Raw genomic sequence first — 23,016 nt, forward strand, 5'->3', positions numbered from 1 at the left:
CTTGTGAGCTGTAATAGCTATGAATGAGGTCCAACACAAACTATAAATTTAACTTTTAAAAATGTTGAGGATTTTTAAAAGACGTACTTTATTGTTTTTTTAAGTATGTGCATGTCTGTGTGGGGATATGTGCATGTGTGTGCAGGCGGCCAGGAGCTGGCTCCCTCTGAGGCTGAGGAAGACCCCCTGCATGGGTCCTCTGCTTGAGCAGCGCCTGCTCCTAAGCACTGCGCCTGCTCTCCACACCCTGTTTTTGATAACTTGATTGCAGCTGTCAAGGGTGAACCTCATAGATGACTGTCACATACGTCATGCTGCAATGTCAAAAAGTTGGGCATGCCTGACAAATATTCAAAGCTCAGCCGGAGACTGCTTGCCTAGATATACAAGGAAATGCTGGGTTTGCACAAGGAAAACTAGATGCAGCGACTATACCTTGAAGCCAGAGCCGGAAGTACAAGGTCAGTGTTAGTCACAAATTCAAGGTCATTCTTAGCTTGAGAAATACTCCCGGAGGCAGAAACAAAATAAACTGTTAAAGGCCAGCCTGAAAGCTATACATACTGAAACTGTCTCAAAACAGAGATGGTAGAAGCCCCCAGGCCTTTAATCCAAGGACTCAGAAGGCAGAGGCAGGGGGATCTCTGTGAGCTTCAAGCCAGCCAAGGCTGTACAGTGAGACCTTGTCTCAGTCAATAAAGGACTTAGATGCAATGTGACAGTCTCTAGTGACTACATTTTCCTTCCAGCCAATTCCCTGAGTAGCATAACCATTAAGGAAAGGCCTAGTCCTTCCTAATTCCACAGGCCCACTCCACACTGTACTCCTTCCTGCCAGCACACCTGCTCCACCACTGTCTGGGTCTATGATTTAGTTAATAATAATCTGCCCACATGCGCTTTCCACGTCTCATCAGGCTAGTCTATACCCTGCTCTCAACATTAAGCAACTGCCTTCAGTCTATGTATTACCTGACTGCCCCTTCCCACCATGATGGTTCCAGTATCATATCTAAATAAAAATGTCCTGCAAATTATGGGATGCTCTGGCACACACAGCCTACAGCCTAACACTTGGGTGGTGGCTTTGCTGGGGCTTGGCCATGGACCACCGAGATTTCAGGCAGTTTTAATTACTGTAACCTCTACCCACCACCCACCTTTGCTCAGCTCTGTGTAATCACCCTGCATACCTATGGCTCCTGCTCAGAGCACAAAGACACAAAGCCCAACAGTCCTAAAAATGTTTATTTTTAGCCTGGTTACATTCAGCCAATCCCTAACTCTCAGTACCCATGCTCCAACGGACCATTCGATTTATTTATTTTTATTTTACGTGCATTGGCATCTTGCCTGAATGTATGTCTGTGTGAAGTTGTCAGGTCTTGGAATTACAGACAGTTGTGAACTGCCATGTGGGTGCTGGGAATTGAACCCAGATCCTTTGAAAGAGTAGTCAGTGCTCCTAACCACTAAGCCATCTCTCCATTCCCTCAATTATATTTTTAATTAGCTTTCAATTATGTTTTGAGACTGGCCTAAGAACCTGGGTTTTCATGACAGTCACTTCTGTTTTCTCTCTCTAACATGTACTGAAGATAATCCTGTCCCAAGTTTCTCCAACTTACACAGTTGACATTTGGAATTAAGATTACACTCCATTCTACGGGGCACAGCCCTGTTCTTTATAGAAGAGTCTATAGTCTCTGGCCTAGAGCCACTACAGGCCAGTAGCAATGTCCTAGCTCAGAGTACAAGTTAGGGGTAGAGCTTGTGCTTAGCGTGCCTGCGGGTATTAGTTCAAACGTCTGCGACACTGCCAAGCATTCCCCTGAAAGGTAAAATTGCTGTCAGCTGAAAATGACAGACTTAGAACAAAGAGTTTGGGGTTTTGTTTCTTCAAGTCAGGGTCTCATTAAAAATCAGACTAAGCCGTCCCCAAGATGAGGGCCTCACTCTCCCAAGTGCTAGCTAGGATTGCTGGCAGGAGCCACCATGCCCATACTGATTTTCATTTAAAACTAACAATATTTTGGGGGCCTGGAGAGGTAGCTCAGTGGTGCAGCATTCCCTAGCTCCCAGGGTCAAGTGGCCAGCACCCTGGAGAAGGGAAGGGGAGGGCCCTCTAGGATGAGCTGAGTTCTTGCACTTGTGTGTAAATACCAAGCAGCTCATACAAAAACAGTTCAAAGTAACCATTTCTTCATAATACTTTTGAGACTCACATTCTAGTACTTGTGTTTTTCTTATTCACTATCTCAGCTGTCCCTCGCTGACCTTGAGGCCAGTACCCGGCCGACCGCCTGCTGATTCCTGTCTACTTATCCCTGTCTATTCCATCTTACAGCTTCCAGCACCTAGAAACCATCGGAGAAAAACCCCGCGTGGTATGACCATCAAGACTGGTCACACATTATAATGCAAAAAGCAAGACGCAGAGGAACCCCACCACAATGAGGAGTGTGCTGTACCACGGTCAAGCAGTGCTGTACCGGAAGGAGTAATCTGAGGACAAGCCATGTCCATCCCTTTTTTAAAAGACCCTCCTTATCTTCCACTAGGAAAGGGCTAAGAAAGTCGGCTCTCTGACAAAAAGAAAAGAAAGTACCCTGGAAAGAGGTAGTCATACTCTAGGACACCGAAATCCAGCTGTCTAAAGACTCTCCCAGTAAGGCACCACAAAGAAATCACATGCCAAATATAATTATGGGCTGCATAAAATCTTGTTGGGGGGCGGGCTGGTGACTTGGCTCAGCAGTATACGCTCTCCTGCTGGCCTCAGTTTGATCCCTGGCCCCAAAGCAGAAGTAGAGGACTGACTCTGGGAAGTTATTCTCTGACCTGCACACACATGCTGTGGCGCACGCACACACATACACACATTTTTTTTAAATAATCATTTAAAAATATTTTTTCGTTGGGCCAGCAAGATGGTTCGCGGGACAAAGACCCTTGCTGCTATGTCTAACAACTTAAATTTGATCCTCAAGACACAAATGCTAGTCCTGTGATCTCCACACGCATGCTGTGTGGCATACTCATGTGCACACAGTTTAAAATGTTTTTTAAAAACTTAAAAGGTTAAATAAAACTTCTTTTTTTTGGTTTTTCAAGACACAGTGCCTCTGTGTAACAGCGTTGGCTCTCCTGGACTCCCTTTTTAGACCAGGCTCAGCCTGCCTCTGCCTCCCGCGTACACCACCACGCTGGGTTAAAACTTAGATTACACAAAATATGTCAATTGACTAATAAACTTCTAGCAAAGGTGGAAACACATGTCTAGGACAGGTGTTGTACTAAGGCTGAGGTGCCTGGGGAAATGGAAATAGCCCAACACACACGCGAGAAAAGGTCTAGAATTTATAGTCACCCCTCGGCCCCAGACACACGTGTCTTTCAGCTGTATCGCTCACTGTGCAGCCCTGGGTTGGCCTCACTGTCAGGAGCATGGCCCACGTAACTTCTCACTGCCCAGGCATTTCCAAGCATCGGCACCAGGGCACTGCCAGATTTCTCCACTCTTCGGGCTGCAGAGCCAGGTTTTCGGTCAGGCTCTGACGCCTGAGACACTGGTGAGCAGGAACTGATACAAGAACTTACTGGAGAGCTGAGGAAATGGCTCTGCTGGTAAAGTGCAGGTGTGCAGCATGAGGGTGTGAGCCCTCCCTCCAGGATGAACATTAAATCAAACGGACTCCACTGTTACAAAGCAGCTACTCAGGCCTCGGGACGTGGCCTTCTAGAGGCCGTGCACATCCCGGCCAAGCAGCACAGTAACAGGTCCCCGAAGCATTAGCTACCATTTGCCTTGTTTGTCTTAGAGTCACTTGTCTTTTCCCTTACGTCATAAAAAAACTCGGGCCAGGGGCTAGAAAGACAGCTTAGCAGTTAAGAGCACTTGCTGATCTCGCTGAGGATGTGAGCTCCATTTCCTCACCCACATCCAGCAGCTCACAATCACCTGTAGCTCCAGTCCCAGGGATCCGACACCCTATTCTGACTTCCTCCGGCACCAGCTGCACACATAGCACAGATAAACACACACAGACACTCACATATACACATAAAATAAAAACAACGTTAAAAACCCATCCCAGGCCTTGCTGCCCACTTCTGTATCCCAGCACCCAGGAGGCTAAAGCAGAAAGACTGAATTCAAACCAGCCTGGAGCCGGGCGGTGGTGGTGCACGCCTTTAATCCCAGCACCTGGGAACCAGAGGCAGGTGGATCTCTGTGAGTTCAAGGCCAGCCTGGTCTACACAGCAAGTTCCAGGACAGCCAGGGCTGTTACACAGAGAAACCCTGTCTCGAAAAACCAAAAAAACAAACAAACAAAAAACAGCCTAGGCAATGTAGACTTTCCACAGACAAACAGATACATACAGACACAAAGCGTGCACACAGACAGACACATGAACAAGACAGACAGCAAATAGTCACAACTATCTAAATAATCTTAATACAGCACATTGCCTTTAAAAGAATTAAAAACAAAGCTGGGACTGGGGGAAAAAAAAACTGTGTACATTTCTCAAACAGCCGAACTAAATCAGCACTAAAAGTGGAATCAAAATGCCAGACACAGACAGACAGACAGACAGACAGACAGACACACACACACACACACACACACACACACACACACACACACACGAGATGTAGCACAGTTGTTAGAAGCCCTGGGTTCTATCTCCAAGTACCGGGTGTGATGGCTCAAGCCTGTAATCACAGCTTTAGGCAGGTAGAGACAGCTTAAGTTTAACAAGTGCAAGGTTGCCCGGCGGTGGTGATGCTCGCCTTTAGTTCCAGCACTTGGGAGGTAGAGGCAGGCAGATCTCCATGACTTGGAGGTCAGCCCGGTCTATAGAGTGAGTCCAGGATGATCAGGGCTAAAACAGAGAAACCCTGTCTTGGGGAAAAAAAAAAAAAAAGAAAAAGAAAAAGAAAGGGCAATGTCATCATCAGATACATAGTGAATTCCAGGCCAGCCAGGATCCTGTCTAAATAAATAAATAACAAACAGAAGACTGGCAACACAAAGAAAACAAGGATTTTGGCATGTGTGCTCAAGTGAATATGCTATTTAAAGTTCTTTGTACTACCACAAAAATCAAGCCCTACTTCTTCTGTGCAAAGTACAAGATAAAGGACTCAAACATGACCAAGCACTTCTCTAAATAGCAGCAGAGCTTCCTCACTACTAGCCTGGCTCTAAGATTTACACCCCCACCCCACCCCAGTCTTCGGTTAAAGTTATAAAAATAATGAAATCAAGTCAGAGTAAGGATCCTATAACAAAATGTTTAAATAGCTTAAAGTTGTTCCCATATTTAAGGAACTAAAAGATAACTCCCAATAGTTAATCTTTACAAAAAACCATTTTGAGTTTCACAAATATGTATTTAAACAATATGGCTACAGTGAAGATTAAACAAATCCGCACCCATTGCCAGAACCTGGACTGGGCCGAGGTAAGGATACATTGACACATTAGAGGCCAGTATCTTAGCAAGTTAGACCTCTTCCTCTCTCCGGGAAGCGCATGACAAAGTAGGCGTCATGCAACTTAAGTCACCCTGTCACTTAGCAAAAATTACAACTCGCTTCTCAACTTGGGAAACATGGCCTTCCACCGGGAAGAAGAATATGGGCTAGCAGGAATGCACACGGAGGGCAGGCAGCTTAAAACGCCCCACTTTCTGACCTGTAAACACTTGGTCCATCATTAGATCTGAGTCCTAGATCCCAAGACATGCTTTAATGGAGGCCTCCCTCAACCTCTTGTTTTGCCAGAGTACAAGAACTTTTCCGGCTTTATCTTAGGTCCCAGAGAGCATGTGGCCCTGCAACTTAATACCCTCAACTGGCAAGGCAAAGGGGAAGAAGCCAAATCAAAGCAGATTTTTAAAATGTTTTAAACCAAAATTCCTCCTCGGCCCGTGGCAAACCAAAAATCCATAGCATGTTAAGAAAAGCAGCATTGCGAACTGCAAACCTAAGAGTTTTCCTTTGACACTCCACGCACGGTTTTCAGCTGTCAAATTACAACTGGAAAAAGCACTATCATTAGAATAAAAAAAAGGAAACAAACAAACAAAAAAAAAAGGCTCTCACCACAGGGGCCCGGGCCCGGGAGCCGGAGTTTGGCAGCACCATTTCGTAGGAAAGAGAGCAAAGGGAATCCAATCCACTTCCCCATCCCCCGCCTGACTTCGCCACCCCCCTCCCCGCTCCCGGGGTAGCCAACCTCACTGCAGGGGCTCAAATCTAATAATAATAACAATAATCATGGCGCACCCTCCTTCTTACCCCTCCCAACCCGCAGTCTCCCGGGAATCGCAGCACCCTCCCCCCTCCCCTCCGCCCCGCCACCCCGCTTCCCCGGGGATGACCAGCCCCCGGGACACGGCTCCCGGCAGCCCCCGAACCCGCCGCTCCTCTTCCCTCTCTTTTCCACCGCCACCATCCCCCAACTGCATTGTCTGTCTCAATTCAACTTTGACTAATATGGATTCCTCGGGCCTGGCCCGGGAGCCCCCCGGCTCCGCCGAGTTCAACGAGGCTCCTCGCGGGAGGGGGAGGGGGGCTGCGCGCAGGGCCGTCTACACCGCAGGGGCGTCCACACCGCGCCGGACCCCGCCCCGCCGCCCGGGGCTCCCAAGTTTGGCCCGCACCGGGCCTACAGGGGGCGGTAGGGCCCCCGGCACGGCCGTGGGGGGAGGGGAAGGAAGGAGGGAGGCGCCCCTCCCCCGCCGCCACCCCATTACCTGTCATTGAGCTGGTCCTCGGTGCCCGGCAGCGGGTGGACCACGAAATGGATGGACGTCATGGTGCCGCCTGCGCGCCCCGTTCCCGGAGACGAGCCGCTCCCGCTCTCGCCCGGGCCCCCCAGCCCCTTCCCGTCCACGGATCCCACGGCCGCCGCCACCGCCTCCTCCTCTTCCTCCCGGTCCCCAAACGGAGGGCCGCGAGCGCGCAGCAGGGCCCGCCGCCTCCCCGCCGAGCGTGTGTCCGCGGCCCGGCGGTCCGGAGCGGCGGGCGGGAGGGCGGATCAACGCGCCGCCCGCTCGGCTGGCCACGGCGCGCACGGACGAAGGGCGGCCCGGAGCGCGGCGGGCTGCGGGTGGAGGGGTGCCGGGGCGGACGCGGGAAGCGGGGAGGGACAGCAGCCCGCAGCGCGCGTCACTGGCGACGAACCGCCGCCGCCAGCGCCGCCGCCGCCATCTTCACTTCTGCCCCAGTTTCTCCGTCTCGCAGGCTGGGCGCCGACCGGCGGGGGGAGGGGCGGAGGGCTGGGCCTTGGGGGCGGGGCTTAGCGCGTGGGGCGGGGCTCCGGGAAACGGGCGGCCGGGCCCCAGCGATTGGGCCGCTTAACGTTGTCGGGCCACGGCGCTGTAAGGCGCTCGCCTATTGGTGCGCTGCGCCGCGAGCCCGGCCTCCCGGGGCGGGGCGGCGTGTTCCGTCGAGCACGTGCTCGGGAAGCCGGGCGAAAGGGCACGCGCACCGGGCTTCTTTTACCCCCACCCCACCCCCCACCCCTCCCGGGATCCCTAAAGGTGGTGCGTACCCGAATGGTTTGCTGTTGCTTCTCGTCCTCCAGCCGCAGTTATATTTAGAGAAAAGTACTCTAAGGAACCGGAGATGCTCAGCTTCCTACGGCAATTACGTAAGAGCCTTATCAAAACCTGATTGTAGGGTCCTGGAAGTGACTTTGTAGCAGCTTTTCTCACTGAGCACTACCGTCGTGCACCTTCACAAAGTGTGGAAATTTCCACCAATTTGCTGTTATTCGTATTTTTTGTTTGTTTGTTTGCTTTTAAATGTACTTTAGTGAAATGTGATAACGCACCTGTTTTAGGAAGAGATTTCTTGTGATCTAGGGTATCAGAACCGCAACTTCTGAAATCTCTCCCTTGTTCCTCCTCCTGTTTCCCACACAACACTTGGAAACAGTACAGTCTTTCTCTAAAAGTTTTTCTGTGATCCTTTAAAAATAGGGACTGCCTCTTTGGAGTGGAAACCTGAAGCCTGTTCTCCTGTCTGTAACAGTTGTTCGTTAAGTCGGGTATACGACATTCTCACTGGCTGCACGGCAGAGCAGTTTTCCTGTCTTCATTCTCTTTTACCTTACGATGTTCTTTTGAGCATACTATCAAAAATTATAAATCAAGATTTACTGGATACATCTTGAGACAGGTAAGTAACACTTTTTAGTAGGTCATCAGCTCAGGGTTCGCTTAGATTAAACTGAAAATTGTTCAAGGCTGATAGATGGTGTCCCAGCACTCTCAAAACAGAGGCATGTGAACAGGCGCATTGTAGGCTAGCCTGGTCCAAGAGTTCTAGGCCAGCTAGAACTACACAGTAAGACTGCCTCCACCAGTCAATGAGTAGTGTTTTGAAGGCCACTGAAACTATCTAAGTGGCCTATGTCTACCAACCATCCTGTAATTGCTACTTTTATTTTTCTCAAGTCCATGTGATGGACACTGCTAGTTCTAAAGCCAGACAAAGCAGAATTCTGGGTCCTTAGGTCCTGTTTCTGCTACTTAACTAAGTAGCCTTAGTTCTTTACCCTGCCGTGGCATTTTGTTATGCACAGAATCTAAATACTCTATGTCAAACAAAAAGATGTCATGAGAGATTTTAACAAGCGACATGCACATTATGCACTACGTTATATGTGAATGTCTGAAATCACAGTGCACATCACAGTGTGAGGTAGTGTCCCTTAGCCTAGTGGTGGTGGTCCACACCTTTAATCCCAACACTCAGGAGGCAAAGGCATGCGGATATCTGGAGTTTGAGGCCAGCCTGGACTACATAGTAAGTTCCAAGACTGGGACAGCTACACAGAGAAACCCTGAGTGTCTGGGAGGGGTGGCGAGGGGGATGGCGCATGTCTGAGGATACTAGAGCCTGAAATCCTTAGGTAAATGCTGAGGCTCAGACAGCAACCAGTTTTCTTCACAGTATATCACAATCCCCATCTAAAAGTTAATAATTTAGAAGGGACAGAGTGTATAGAGCTGATCCAAAACAGTAAGCATGGTAAATGCAACGAGGGAGCTGTTAAAAGAGGAAGTAGTTCCAGCCAGGAGAATTAAGAAAAGCCATCTAAGCAGAGCCTTCAAGGATGCTCTGCACAAATGTGTTTGTGATCTGCTCCTGACCGGGCCTCCCACCCTGGCCCTCTGCCTCACAAACCCTCAACAGCATGAGCGCCTGCAGTCACAGCTGGTAGATCCTGGGAGGGAGAGCAAGGCAGGAGCAGCCTAGGAATGGAAACCTCAAGCAGTGGGGAGCTCATGAGAAAGACTTCCTGGGAGATGACTCTAATTGGGGGGAAACTGAGGCTAATAAACCTTTGGGGAGTGAATAGAGGCTTGAGGTGCAGGGGAGAAGTGAGTGTACATCACTGACTGGGGCCAAAATGCTGAGAATGCCTCGTTTGCACAAAGGAATTCCAGGTGCTTGCTGGACATGAGCTTAATAGGAGATAAGAATTTTAACCTCTAACCTGGCCACCTAAGGGGTGGCAGAGGAGGGGCCCGTAAGGCTGCCTGCTCCAGGACATGCAGGCCCAGGTCAGCCCCGCAGACCTACATTCCAGTATGCTGCTCTCCTGGCTTTCCCATTCCTCCCTCAAAGCAAACCATGCAGACCGCCTAGGGGGACATCGAATGATGGCCTTCCTGGCACTGGCCCCCTCCCACCCCCATATGACACATTAAGGAGACTTTTCATCTGGAGAGGGGACAAGTAAAGACATGGAGTTGTAATCATATATCCCATGAAGATAGGGGTTGGCGGTTTGGTGGTTTCAGTAAGGATGGCCCCCGTAGGCTCACGTGTTTGAGTGCTTAGTTACCAGGGCGTGAAACTCTTTGGAAGGATTGGAGGCCATGTTAAAGAAAGTGTGCTGTTGGGGTTTCAAAAACCCGTGCCAGGCCCAGTATCTCTCCTCTCTCCTCTCTCCTCTTCCTCCTCTCCTCTCTCCTCTTCCTCCTCTCCCTCTCTTCCCCCCCCCTTCTCTCTCTCCCGCCTTGTGGATCAGACCTTTGAACTCTCGACTACTACAGCACATGTCTGTATGTGCGCTCCCATGCTCTCTGCCATGATGTGGACTAAACCTCTGAAACTGTAACAATCCTCTGAGTACTCTTTTACAAGGGCTGCCTTGGTCCTGGTGTCTCTTCCAAGACAGAAGTGAGTATCAGGAGTGGGGCATTGCCTTGACGTGCCGCCCATTGGTAGAATGTAGACTGTGGGAATTTGGACCAGAAAAGTGCTTAAATGCTTTAAACAAGGTATAACAGGCCGTCATAGCAAGAGCACAGATGACAGTGCAGAGCACGAGCTGAAATGTGGGAGCCCAGCTGAGAAGAAGAGCATTAGTAAGTGGCCGGAGGCCATTCCTGTGATGCCCTGGGGAAGAACATGGTGTCGGTGTTATGCTCTGTCCTAAAGGCTGCCTGAAGCTAGGTTAAAGTGTTGGGATTAATGACGTCGGCAGAGACTTCAAGGCTGCTTCATTCACTGGGCTTTGTGGCTACTAGTTACCACTCTTTTGAGTGTGCATAATGATAAAGAAAAAGTGGACAAAGAGAATTACAAAATGTACAGTTCGAGGAGAAAAGGGGCCCCCAGGAAGTGTAATGGAGCTAAGTCCAGTGCTCAAGGAGATTTTTAAAAAAGGGGAAAAAATAACTTTAAAGGGGAAAGCTTGATGCTAAATGGAATAAAAGGAGTAATGGCCACAGGGCAATACTCCATCCATTAAATTTCCAATGTGTAAAAAGGAATTAAAGAAAACCTTAAGCAGTGAAGAAAGCCATCCACAACAGACACCTGATGCAAGTGTCACTGAAAATGGGGACCAAGTTCCAGCCCCATCAAGAGCAGAGCTTGGCAGCTTCAGCCATGTGGTTCTGATTTAGAGTCAAGAATACAAGAGCAGGATTGTGGAATCTCCCTCTGAGGCTAAGGAAGGCCACTGAGGCCAGGTATGCATCTAGGGTGTCCCTGCATGGAGTCCCAGAAAGACCATTTCAAAGAGTTCCACTGTCTGCTGACTAAGCATTCAAATACATGAACCTATAGCAGCCGGGGCGGGGGCGGGGGGTTGGTTGGTTGGTTGGTTGTTGGGTTTTTTGAGACCCGGTTTCTCTGTGTAGCCTTGGCTGTCCTGGACTCACTTTGTAGACCATTCAAACTCATAGCGATCTGCCTGCCTCTGCCTCCCAGGTGCTGGGATTAAAGGTGTCACCATGCCCAGATTGACTGATTGTCTTTTTGCATGAGATATGGCTACAAGCCTGTCAGGGCCAGGGAGTGGAATGTGGTGGTTTGAATAAGAAAACCTCCCATAGGCACAGAGATCTGAATGCCTAGTCACAGAAATAGAGCAGTGACCAAGACAGGCAGTAAACAGTGTTCAAATACAAACCTTTTGAAAAGTAAAGTGTAACACCAGCCTGGGGGCCAGGAGGGAGGCCAAAACATGACAGTGTGCACCTGGAATCCAGCTACTCAGGAAGCTGAGGCAGGCCGCTCTCCTACACCCAGGATTCAGGGCCAGTCTGATTGCACATGCTGAGATTCTGCACACATACATATGCGTTTACATTCAAAGGAAGACGTGTGTGTCGCTTAACAGCAGAGCACCAGCTGGTCACTGCAAAAATAAACTAACTGTCTAGTAACCTGAACTAATTCTATCTTCATGGAGAATTCTCTCAAGTTAGAAGAGTTAAGCAAAAATACATCTTTAAATATATTTAAAAGCACAAGAAAACTGACCAAATGGTGGTGAGTTACTAAACTAGTTAAGACTCAGGGGACTGAGTCCTGTGTTTGGGAACAGCTTTCACTCAGTCTACAGAGACAAACAAGCTCAGAAGCTTCATATTGAAAGTCCTTTTTTTTTTTTTTTTTTTTAGATTATTTATTTTTTATTATGTATACAGTGCTCTGGCTGCATGTACACCTGCAGGCCAGAAGAGGGCATCAGATCACACATTATAGATGGTTGTGAGCCACCATATGGTTGCTGGGGATTGAACTCATGCCTTCAGGCACTCAGAAGTGAGAGCAGGGATGTGTGTCCTGGACTCCCCAGTGCAGTGGGAAGTGCTAATGCACCCTTCTTACATGGTTTTGTATCTGCAAGGACTAGAGCCCTGAAATGGGCAACACATTAGATTTGGTTTTCCTAAAAGCAGACATTGAGAAAAGGATTTGGATATAAATAGTTGGTTTCAAAAGTGATCAACATTTGTACTGTCAGAGCAGCAATAACAGCCCATAAAGGGAAAACTCCAGTCAATAAAGGAGACTCTCTGGCCTCCATAGCAACCTAACATTCCGTTTGGGGGAGTCAGTCACCTGGCTGAGGAACCACCCCCTAGGAAGGCTGGATTGTCTTTGTAATGACATGTGTACTTCTCCTTCCCAGAATTCCTGCCCCCAGCACAGTCCCTACAAGCCACCATGAGGCCACCGTGAGGCTTCTGGACTCCTAACAAAGACAGGCATGACCTTTCCTTCTGCTGTTTTCCCCCAGGTGCTGGCCAGAGCCTATGTTCACTTTTCCCGATGCTTTGGGCTTCTTTGCTCTTTCTCTAGACTCTCCTCCCTGTCCTGTGGCGTTTCTATGGCAGTCCAGCTGCCACTCCACTTGGGTCAGGTTTCCATGGCAGCAACTCAAAAACAGCAGGGTTCACTCTTTCCCTCTGTCATTCTCCGCCAGGTAGCTACCAAAATTGACACCTTGACTGCCTTAGTGATTTTATTATTTTATTTTGTTTCATTTCATTTTATTGGTTTTTTTCAAGACAGGGTTTCTCTGTCACCCTGGCTAGCCTCGAACTCCCAGAAGATCCACCTCCCTCTGCCTCCCAAGTGCTTGTCTAAGTCTGTTCTTAAAATCTCGTATTAATGAGACCAAGAATCCCAAGAGGTGGCCCTGGTCTCCCTGGGATCAGTACCATGTGGGAATGCAGAACTAAAATCTAAAAGGGAAAAGGCTCTGGAGCGTCTTGGGAACTGGGATGCAATCCTACTCGGAACCCTCTGGAAAATTGTAGGCCACACCCCACAGTTACCCTCCTGAAGAGGGATGGGGTTGGTAAACCCTCAGTGCTAAGGCTGCTCAGGGGGTTAATGTGCTGGCATACAGGGCCTTTTATACCTGAGCAAGTCTCACTTCTACAGCTGGAGAATGGCCTCAAGAACTTCAAGAATATATGCATCATTTGGCAACTTACAATGAAAATTTAAAAATAAAGAATAAGAAAAGCTGGGAGCTGGGCAAGGTGGTGCATCCCTGTAATCTCAGCACCCTAGGAGGCCGAGGCAAGCAGGTCTCTGTTTACCTTGTAGAGCCTTGTAGACCAGGACAGCCAAGGCTACACAGAAAGACCCTGTCTTGGAAAAATTATAAATAATATTATAATAAAATATGCATGGAACCAGTACCTGTAATCTCAGAAGGAGGAAGAAACAAGACAATCACTTCAAGTTTAAAGGCCTCCCATGTACAAGATGAAACCAGAAAGAGATTTCTAGCAATAACCCAGACCAAAGAAGCAGAGCTTCAGAGATCTCTGCAGTTCAGACCACATACTGTTTTTCCAGGGGACATGTGTTCATTTCCCAGCATGCATACGAGGCAGCTTCACAACATCCTGTAACTGGAGTTCCAAGAGAGTTCACATTCTCCTCTGGCCTCAGAAGATGCCTGGACATCTGCAGCATAGACACACAGGTTAAAAATGAAATAAATATTTTTTTTAAAGAATTAAATTAGGTTAAAGAAAATGTTTCCCAGTGAAAGCTCAGAAAAACACCAAGAGATAAAAAATGACTAAGTGTGCTTTCAGTTCAAGGCCATCCTGGTCTCCATGGCCAGGTCCAGACCAGCCAGGGTAACAGGAAAACCTTGTGTAAATAAAAGAACAGAGCCTGGCATAGAGGTATATCCCCATAGTCTCAGCTCCTGTAGACGCTGAGACCCCTGGAGCCCACGATATTCAGGGATAGCCTTAGAAATAAGGCCTCTAATACAAAATAAAAAGATAGCAATGGGAAGATATGTAAATATATGGTTGCTCATAAGCAGCTCGGTGACAACACTTGCCGTTACATGGAAGACCTTGGACTGGATCAAGCAGTACAGAGAATGTCAGGCTGAAATCGCAAGTACTGATTAGGCCAAGCAGGAAGATACCACGTTCAAGGCCTGTCCGGGCTGTGGAATGAGTTCAAGGCCGTCACGAGCAATTTAGTGAGACTCTGTTTCGAAATAAAAAGTAAAAATACCTAGGTTCAATCTTCCAGAAGCAGGAAAGGACCATACAAAAATACACTGGTCAAAGTGACAAAAGAAGTTGAAAGGCTTAATCTTTAAATGAAACTTTTTTTCTTAAATCGGTCTCAAGACAGTTGGTGGTGGCTCGCACCTTTAATCCCAGCACTAGGAAGGCAGAGGCAGGTGAATCTCTTGAGTTCAAGGCCTGCCTAGTCTACAGAAAAGAAAAGCAAAACAAAAAACGGTCTCCTAGCCGCAAACTTGTTGTGTAGTAGACAACCCTTAAACCCCTGACCCTCCTGCCTTCCTCTACCTCCTGAGCCCTAGAATTACAGGCATCCAACACCAACCCAGGGCTCTTCAGGTTGTTTGGGGCTGAGTTTCTCTGTGTAGCCCTGGCTGTCCTGGAATGAGCTCTGTAGACCAGGCTGGCCTCGAACTCTCAAAGATCCACCTGCCTCTGCTGGGATTAAAGGCATGCGCCACCATGCCCCTATTATAAAAATCTGGCAGAGTCATTAGAAGAGAAAAATTGCATGAACATCTGTGCAAAGTCATCAACAACTAAGAGCAAAACAAATTCACTAATAAATATTGATTTGATGATCTTAGTCCATAAATACAGGTTGGATGATTTGAACTCAATGTAACTTACCATGTTCACAAAGTAAAGGAGAGAAACCATCAACACAGAAAACAAATTCTAATGCCATTCAAAAAAGGATTCTTAGCAAACTGCGCAGTAAGGAGCTTCCTTAATTGCTCAAGGGTATTTATGAAAACCTTTTTTTTGGGGGGGGGGGGGTAGGGGGAGGGGATTTCTGTTTTTCTTTTTGGTTTTTTTGGAGACAGGGTTTCTCTGTGTAGCCTAAACTTTCCTGAACTTGCTTTGTAGACCAGGCTGGCCTCGAACTCACAGAGATCCGCCTGCCTCTGCCTCCCGAGTGCTGAGATTAAAAGTATGCACTACCGTGCCCAGCTGAAAACCCTTTAAGAGATAGAGTGGTGACACTCAGTGGGCAGAGCTAAGACAGGAGTGTCTCTTGAGGCCAGGCACTTGAGAGCAGCTTGAACAAGATGTCTGTCTGTCTGTCTGTCTGTCTGTGTCGGTAAAAGTGTGTGTATGTGTGTGTGCGCGTGTGCGCCTCTGTGTGCGTGTACCTCTCACTGGTTAGGCTAGGCTGGCTGGCCAGTAATCTGCCTGCTGCCCCTCCACCACACACTTGGATTACAAATGCATGCCACTATACCCAGCTTTGTAGGTGTAGGTTCTGGTGCTAAAACTCAGATCCTATGCTTTCAAGGCAAGCTCTTTATTGCCCTAAGCCCTGCAGTGAGCTCCGATTAGAGGGAGAAATAATGAAAAGAAACTTTCTTCTAGAAGGGATGTAACCAAACATGGAGGCTCATCCCTGTAATTCCTGCCCTTGGGAAATGGAAGCAGACGAATTTGTCACATGTTTGAGGCCAAACTGCACTAAGTAGTGAGTCCAGGACAGACTGTATGACAACGTAAGATCTTGTCTCAAAAAAAGGCGGGGGGGCGGGTTAAAAAAAGGCCTGGTATGATGGTGAAGGCCTTTAATCTCAGCACTTGGGGGGCAGAGGTAGGTGGACCTCCTTCAAGGTCAGCTTGTTCTGCATACTGAGTCCCAGGTCAGCCAGAGCTATGTAGAGAGACCTAGTCTCAAAAATTAAAGGAGAGAGGAGGTAGAAATAAGGCTGTGAATAAAAAAGCAAAAAATAAATAGCTGAGCACCATTGCATGCACCTAAGCCTGCCATGAAAGAGGCACCCAAGGCTACTCTGGGCACAGGCCACCATGTCTAAGGAAAGAAGGGAGGGAGGGGAGCAGGAAGGCAGGTGGGGCAGCACACTTACAGTCAGTCCCAGCCCTTGAGAGAGAGAGGAAGGGAGACTCCTGCAAGCTTGAGGTCAAGCTAGTCTATATGACAAGTTTCAAGCTAGCAACAGAACTGCATAGTAAAATACTGCCTCCACCCCCAAAAAAGCGCGCGCGCGCGCGCACACACACACACACACACACCAGAACCATCTCTATAGTGATAAATGAAAGCTTTTCCCGTAAAGTTGAAGAGTGCCTAATTACTCATTTTCAACATTGTACTAAGGGTCTCTCTAGAACAGTAGAATTAAAAAAAAAAAAAAAAAAAAACTTAAACCGTAGGACTAATTTTCTGAGGCAGTTATCAAAGCAGAGGCACAGGGGCTGATACTTCTGTTCTGTGTTGTTCTGAGCTGCTTAGAGGTCAAACCTGCACCGCTTGCCTGGGAGGAGACAGTCACACATGATAAGAACACCATATTTCTGATAGCTTTCCAGGAATTGGGTTTAAGTAGCAAGTGCTGGCCTTTCTTTCAAAGCACATATATACACTCCCATCTTATGATCCCTACCAACTCCATGTCCCCAGGCAGGTCTGCCACCCCACAGGATCAACCATGCTGTGGGGGTTTGAATGAGTTTGTCCCTAAAAGACTCATGTGTTTGGGCCTGGAGAGATGGCTCAGCTGATCTAAAGGTCCTGAGTCCAATTCCCAGCAACCACATGGTGGCTCATAACCATCTGTAATGTGAGGTGGTGCCCTCTTCTGGCCTGCAGGCACACGTGCAAGTAGACTACTATATAAATAATAAATTAAATCTTAAAAAAAAAAAAAAAAAGACCCATGTTTGAATGCTTGGTCCATAGGGAGTGACATTATTAGGAAGTGTGTCACTGGAGGCGGGCTTTGAAGGTTCATATTTGCTCAAGCCATGCCCAGTGTCACAGTCCCCACCTGCTGCCTGTGGATCAAGATGCAGAATAGAAATCTTGGCTCCTCCAGCACCATGTCCGCCTGCTGCCATGCTTCCCACTATGATAATAGTGGACTAAACCCAAAACTGTAAGCCAGACACAAATGAGTTCTCCTCTCTAAGAGTTGCCATGGCAGCCTGATCCACAGGGAGTTCCAGGACAGGCAGGGTGACACAGGAAAACTCTGTCTCAAAAAAAAAAAAAAAAAAATTGCCTGGTCACGGTGTCTCTTCCTAGCAATTAAACCCTAAGACACATGCCCAGGCCACTTTATAGTGCCTTAAGGAGTCTGACTAAATACAAATAGACAACAGAAAATGATTTGGGGGGCGGGGTTCGAGACAGGGTTTCTCTGTGTAGCCTTGACTATCCTGGACTCACTTTGTAGACCAGGCTGGCCTCGAACTCACAGTGATCCACCTGTCTCTGCCTCCCGAGTGCTGGGATTAAAGGCGTGTGCCACCACCGGCCGGCTCAGAAAATGATCATTTTTATTCAACATTGTGTATGTAAACTGGAGTGAGTGTACAGGCTGCACTCCAACACTCAGGAGGTCAGGCAGAGCAATCATGACTGAGGTCATCCTGAGATGCGTGTTTGTTGTGTTTTTGTTCTGGTTTTGGTTTTTCGAGACAGACTTTCCCTGTGTAGCCTTAGCTGTCCTGGACTCACTCTGTAGACCAGCTTAATCTCCAACTCACAGAGATCTGCCTGCCTCTGCCTCCCTGAGTGCTAAGATTAAAGGTATGTGCCACCATGCCTGGCTTTCTAAAAATTTAATGTGTAAAAATTAGCACTAAGGACCAGCAAGCCGGCTCAGTATGTTTAGGCATATACTGCCAACTTTGATGACCTGAGTTCAATCCCAAATGGTGAAAGGAGAGAACTGACTTCACAAACACACACATTAAGTAATTTAATTAAATTTTTTATTAGAGTTAATAATAAAGTTTAACAAATAGCTAGAATAATAAGGATCAATTGTTCATGAATGCCAAAAATTCGACAAAAAATTATTTGCTTCACTTTTGTTTTTTTGAGATAGGGCCTCTTTTTCTGTTTGGTTGGTTGGTTGATTGTTTTTTAAGACAGGGTTTCTCTGTGTTCGCCTTGGCTGTCTTGGACTCACTTTGTAGACCAGGCTGGCCTCGAACTCACAGTGATCCGCCTGCCTCTGCCTCCCTAGTGCTGGGATTAAAGGCCTGCACCACCATGCCTGGCAAGACAGGGCCTCTTTACACAGCCCTGGCTATACTGGAACTCACACTTACTGTGTAGACCAGACTGGCTCAGAACTTACAGAGAACTTACCTTATCTCTGGCTCCAGGGTACTGATGTTAAAATTGTGTGCCACTGGGCTTCACAATTTTGTTGTTGTTATTACTGTTGTTTTGAGACAGTTTCTCTGTGTAGCCCTGGCTATCCTAGAACTCGCTTCGTAGATAAGGCTCACCTTGAACTCAGAGATCCACTTGCCTCTGTCTCCTGAGTGTGGGGATTAAAGACGTGGGCTGCCACCAAGCCCGGCCTACAAGTAATGTTTTAAAGTGGTGTGTCAGTGCACATGTGGATGCAGGTGCCTGCAGAGTCCAGAGACAGTGGCAGATTCCTTGGAGCTGGGGAGAGGAAGTTGTGAATCACCCAGCATGGTGCTGGGAACCAGACTAGGGTTCTCTGCAAGAACAGGGTCTTAGTTAGGGTTTCATTGCTGCCACCCTGGGCGTAGCTTAAGCATAGGAGACTTAAAGCCACACTTCCTCCAACAAGGCCTTTTTTGTTTGTTTGTTTTTTGGTTTTTTGAGACAGGGTCTCTCTGTTAGTCTTGGCTGTCCTGGACTCACTTTGCAGACCAGGCTGTCCTTGAACTCACAGAGATCTGCCTGCCTCTGCTTCCCAAATGCTGGGATTAAAGATATGCACCACCACGCCCGGCTTTCATGTTGCATTTTTAAGAATTGCATAGGTACAATACCTTTTTAAAAGTTGATAACAAGCCAGGCGTGGTGGCGCATGCCTTTAATCCCAGCACTCGGGAGGCAGAGGCAGGTAGATCACTGTGAGTTCGAGGCCAGCCTGGTCTGCAAAGTGAGTCCAGGACAGCCAAGACTAACAGAGAGACCCTGTCTCAAAAAAACAAAAAACAAACAAACAAAAAAGTTGATAACATAGTATGTTATAACCAAAATATAACCTTGATTTGTATCAATACACAAAAGCTTTATACCAATGTAACCAAATAGAACCTCAACTTTATATCAATATATAAAAGATCTATACCAATGTAACAAATTATAACCTTAACTTTGTATACAAAGCTCTATGAGTAGATTAAATAATCTGCCCTTTTTTGCTATTGTTCCTGTATTATTTCTATATCCCCCCTTTTTGTCTAAATAAAAAGAAAAGATTCTAACTCCAACACAGTAAGACTATTTACAAAAATTACAATTACTAACCCCCATGTTGCATCCCTTACAATCACTTTTAACTCCAGCTCCAAGAGAATCCATCACCATCTTCTGGTCTTCATGGTCACTATGTATGACACACACTTATAATAATTCTTGAGAAAGAAGAGGCAGAGATGTCACAGACATGAGGATAAGTTGTAGAGGCTTTGCTTGACAAAGTTCTAGAGACCTCTGACTGTTCAGCATGATCTCTAGACATCCAGAGCAGCTGTTGAGGCTTTGCTTGACAAAGTTCCAAGGATCTCCAGCTGATCACCACTGCCTCAAGTATGGTCCAGGTGTAAGTTTATCTAAAACTCTGCCTTTTCTCCTAAAACTATCATTTTCTCTTTATTTCTGAGCCCTAAGGAAATTCATACAGGGAAAACTTTTTCCCACAGAGAATGTTGAAAGAGGGCATTTGTTCAAAGGCTTGAGACAATGATACAGTTTTTTTGTTCTAACTGTGAGCACCCAAGCAGAAACTCCATGAAAGAAAGTTAGGACCTTGACATAACAGTACCTGGCTAGATACTGTTAGCTATAGAAAAGTTTCTTTAAAATCTGCTTTGACAGCAATAGAAGGTGAGCTTGGAACATCATGCTTTACAGATATTTTTCAATAGCGGACACCTCGGCAGTTAGTCTATGCTTAGATAGCACACCTGTTGGTTTGGCACTGGGAGTAAGTCAGATTTTTCTTTATTAGAGAACATTTAGTTAAAGCTATGTTGTTATGACAATCATGTAAACACAATGGCTTTAGCCTGGGGAAATTTATGATTAAACTTTCCCAAGTATTGTTTAAGAAATAATAATCAAGTTATGCTGTCCATTGCTTAGAAATTGATTTTTTTCTGTATGCTTTATTGTAGGTTATATAGAACTTTTTCTATTTCCTTATTAGACTCTTCTATTGTTTTGTTGATTTTTAAATGTTCTATTGATTATAAAAGATGAGAAAAATGGTGATGTAGTCTGTAATGAAAAAAATTAAACTTCACTTTAAATAAAATACTGGGGGTTGGCCCAAGGAGAACCACAAGCAAGTGACAGACACAGAAAAGTAAGGGTAACAGCAAGAAGGAGCAGACAGAGAGCAAGAGAGACAGAGACAGACAGACAGTAATCATGTGAGAGAGACAGAAAAATGAAGTTCTCCCAGGCTTTAAAACCTCCAGTATTTCTTTTTCCTCCATTTCTCAACCTCTCCTCAACAACTAGTTCCTCTAGCTAGTTGTTCAACCAACAGGTGGTTTCCCTTAACCAGCTGTTCACTGCCTGCTCAGTCCTCCCTGTCTCACATCTACCAAGACTTTCTCTTCTCTCCTCTGCACGGCTCCTGGAGCTGGTCTGCCGGAGCAGTACAGAGAAAAAGCAAGATGTGTCACTAACTGCTTTTTAAAAAAATATGGAAATATACATACAGACTTAAAATGTTCTTACAATGGTTCTATATAAAGGTCCCTCTCTGGAGTGCTTCACCTCTACGGCCTCACATGCTGGGCAAACACTCGGCAACTGAGATATATGTCCAACCCATGTTTGTAGACCAGAGGACAATGCCAGTGTCATCCTCGGGAATGACAGGGTCACTGGCCTGGAGCTCACCAACTAGGCTAAGGCAGCTGCTGGCTAGTGGGTTCAGGGACCCTCCAGTGTCAGCCTCTTGGGTAGCCAAGACTGTAAGTTTGAACCAATACATCTGCTTTTCTCTGTTGGGAACATTTCCTAGGAACACTTGAGTGACGATTTCCTGTGTGACTGTAGGTTTAATATTCTTGCTTGTATAGCCTTGTGTATACAGCCTCCACCAAGAGATTTGGGTGGGCGGGTGTGCTCGCCTCCTGTCTTTATGTATGCTGCCATGCTCACCTTTTTATGTGAGGTCTGTAGTTTGAACTCAAGTCCTCATGCCTTTGAGGCAGATAGTTTACCAACTGAGACATCTCCCCACGCTCCTAACATAAATATTTGAAGGTGGAATTTAAAGCTCATATTAGGGTAAAAGTCTATCTGAGAGCATTGAGTTGTCTCAAATAAAATCAAGCCTCCAGTGCTAGAATACCTACACAATAAAGGGCCAAATAAGATTAATACACTGAATTAAAAATGGGCAAAGGATGTGAATAGACATGTCTCAATGGAGCATTTACAAATGGTCAATAAACTCATAAAAATATGGTCAACATTACTGATAATTAAATTAATGTAAGATACCATTTTTATCTACTAGGAGGACTGAAATCAAAAGGGTAAGGTATGGAGGCTGAGAGAAAGAAGAAAGGGAGGGAAAGGGGGGTAAAGAGGGAGGGATAGATTGATGATTGATAGATAGATAGATAGATAGATAGATAGATAGATTTGTTTTTCCAACTGAAAATGTAGACAACTCCTCGGAACTACAGACATAGTTGCCTTAAGGTCACACATGGTAGCCGGGCGTGGTGGTGCATATCTTTGAATATTTATTTATTATTTTATTTTTATGTATGTGAGTGTCCTATCTGCATGCACACCTATATACCAGAAGAGGGCATCAGATCTCATTATAGATGGGTGTGAGCCACCATGTGGTTGCTGGGAATTGAACTCAGGACCTCTGGAAGAGCAGATGGTGAGCTATCCCTCTAATCCAAGGACAATCCAGCTCCCCTGGAACTGGAGTTAGGTGGTTGTGAACAGATATGTGGGTCCTGAGAATAGAACCCATATCCTCTGGAAGAGCGGCAAGTGCTCTTAACTGCTGAGTCATCTCTCCACCTCCAGCGCACATCTTTAATCCCAGCACTCGGGAGGCAGAGGCAAGTGGATTGCTGTGAGTTCAAGGCCAGCCTGGTCTACAAGAGCGAGTCCAGGATAGCCAGGACTGTTACACACAGAGAAACAAACCCTGTCTTGAAAAAAAATCTAAAAACCTAATAAAAAATAATCACGGTTATACAAACAAAAGTATTTAAAACTATAGTTACACAGGAAACCATCACTCAAATGTTCCTAGATGAAGTGTTCCCATCAGTGAGCCAGGCGTGGTGGCACACACCTTTGATCCCAGCATTGGGGAGGCAGAGGCAGGCAGATATCTGTGAGTTCAAGGCCAGCTGGGTCTACAAAGCGAGTCCTGGACCGCCATGGCTACATACAGAAATCCTGTCAAAAAAAAAAAACAACAACAAAGTGGATCGGTGGCTGAGGCTGCAGCATAAGGGGGTGGGGTTGTTTAGTAAGTGTGTGGTTTTTCAGGAACAGTGGCAACTATGTTAGCCAGCTTCCTGTCACCAAAATACCTGAGAGGATCAACTTGAAAGGAGGAAAAGTTTATTTTGGCTCCTGACTTCAGAAGTGTGGGTCCCGGGCTGGGCGGTGGTGGTGCACATCTTTAGTCCCAGGAGGCAGAGGCTACAGTGTGAGTTCTAGGACAGCAATGGCTA

General features: G+C 46.8%; 1 protein-coding gene across 2 annotated transcripts in view; it reads right to left on the reverse strand.

Annotated features, from left to right (window-relative positions):
* The window catches only part of Ubr5 (ubiquitin protein ligase E3 component n-recognin 5), a 113,564-nt gene extending 106,516 nt beyond the window's left edge, over positions 1-7,048 (reverse strand). The window contains exon 1 of one of the 2 annotated variants that reach the window (XM_051159487.1): positions 6,769-7,048. In XM_051159487.1, the coding sequence (XP_051015444.1) occupies positions 6,769-6,830 (62 nt within the window). In that variant the 5' untranslated portion in view covers positions 6,831-7,048. The remainder of the gene's footprint in view (positions 1-6,768) is intronic. The other variant, XM_051159488.1, reaches the window with a different exon arrangement.
* Between the last annotated feature and the right edge of the window lie 15,968 nt (positions 7,049-23,016).

The sequence above is a fragment of the Acomys russatus genome, chromosome 17 (assembly GCF_903995435.1).
Source record: "Acomys russatus chromosome 17, mAcoRus1.1, whole genome shotgun sequence".
Taxonomy (NCBI): Eukaryota; Metazoa; Chordata; class Mammalia; order Rodentia; family Muridae; genus Acomys; species Acomys russatus.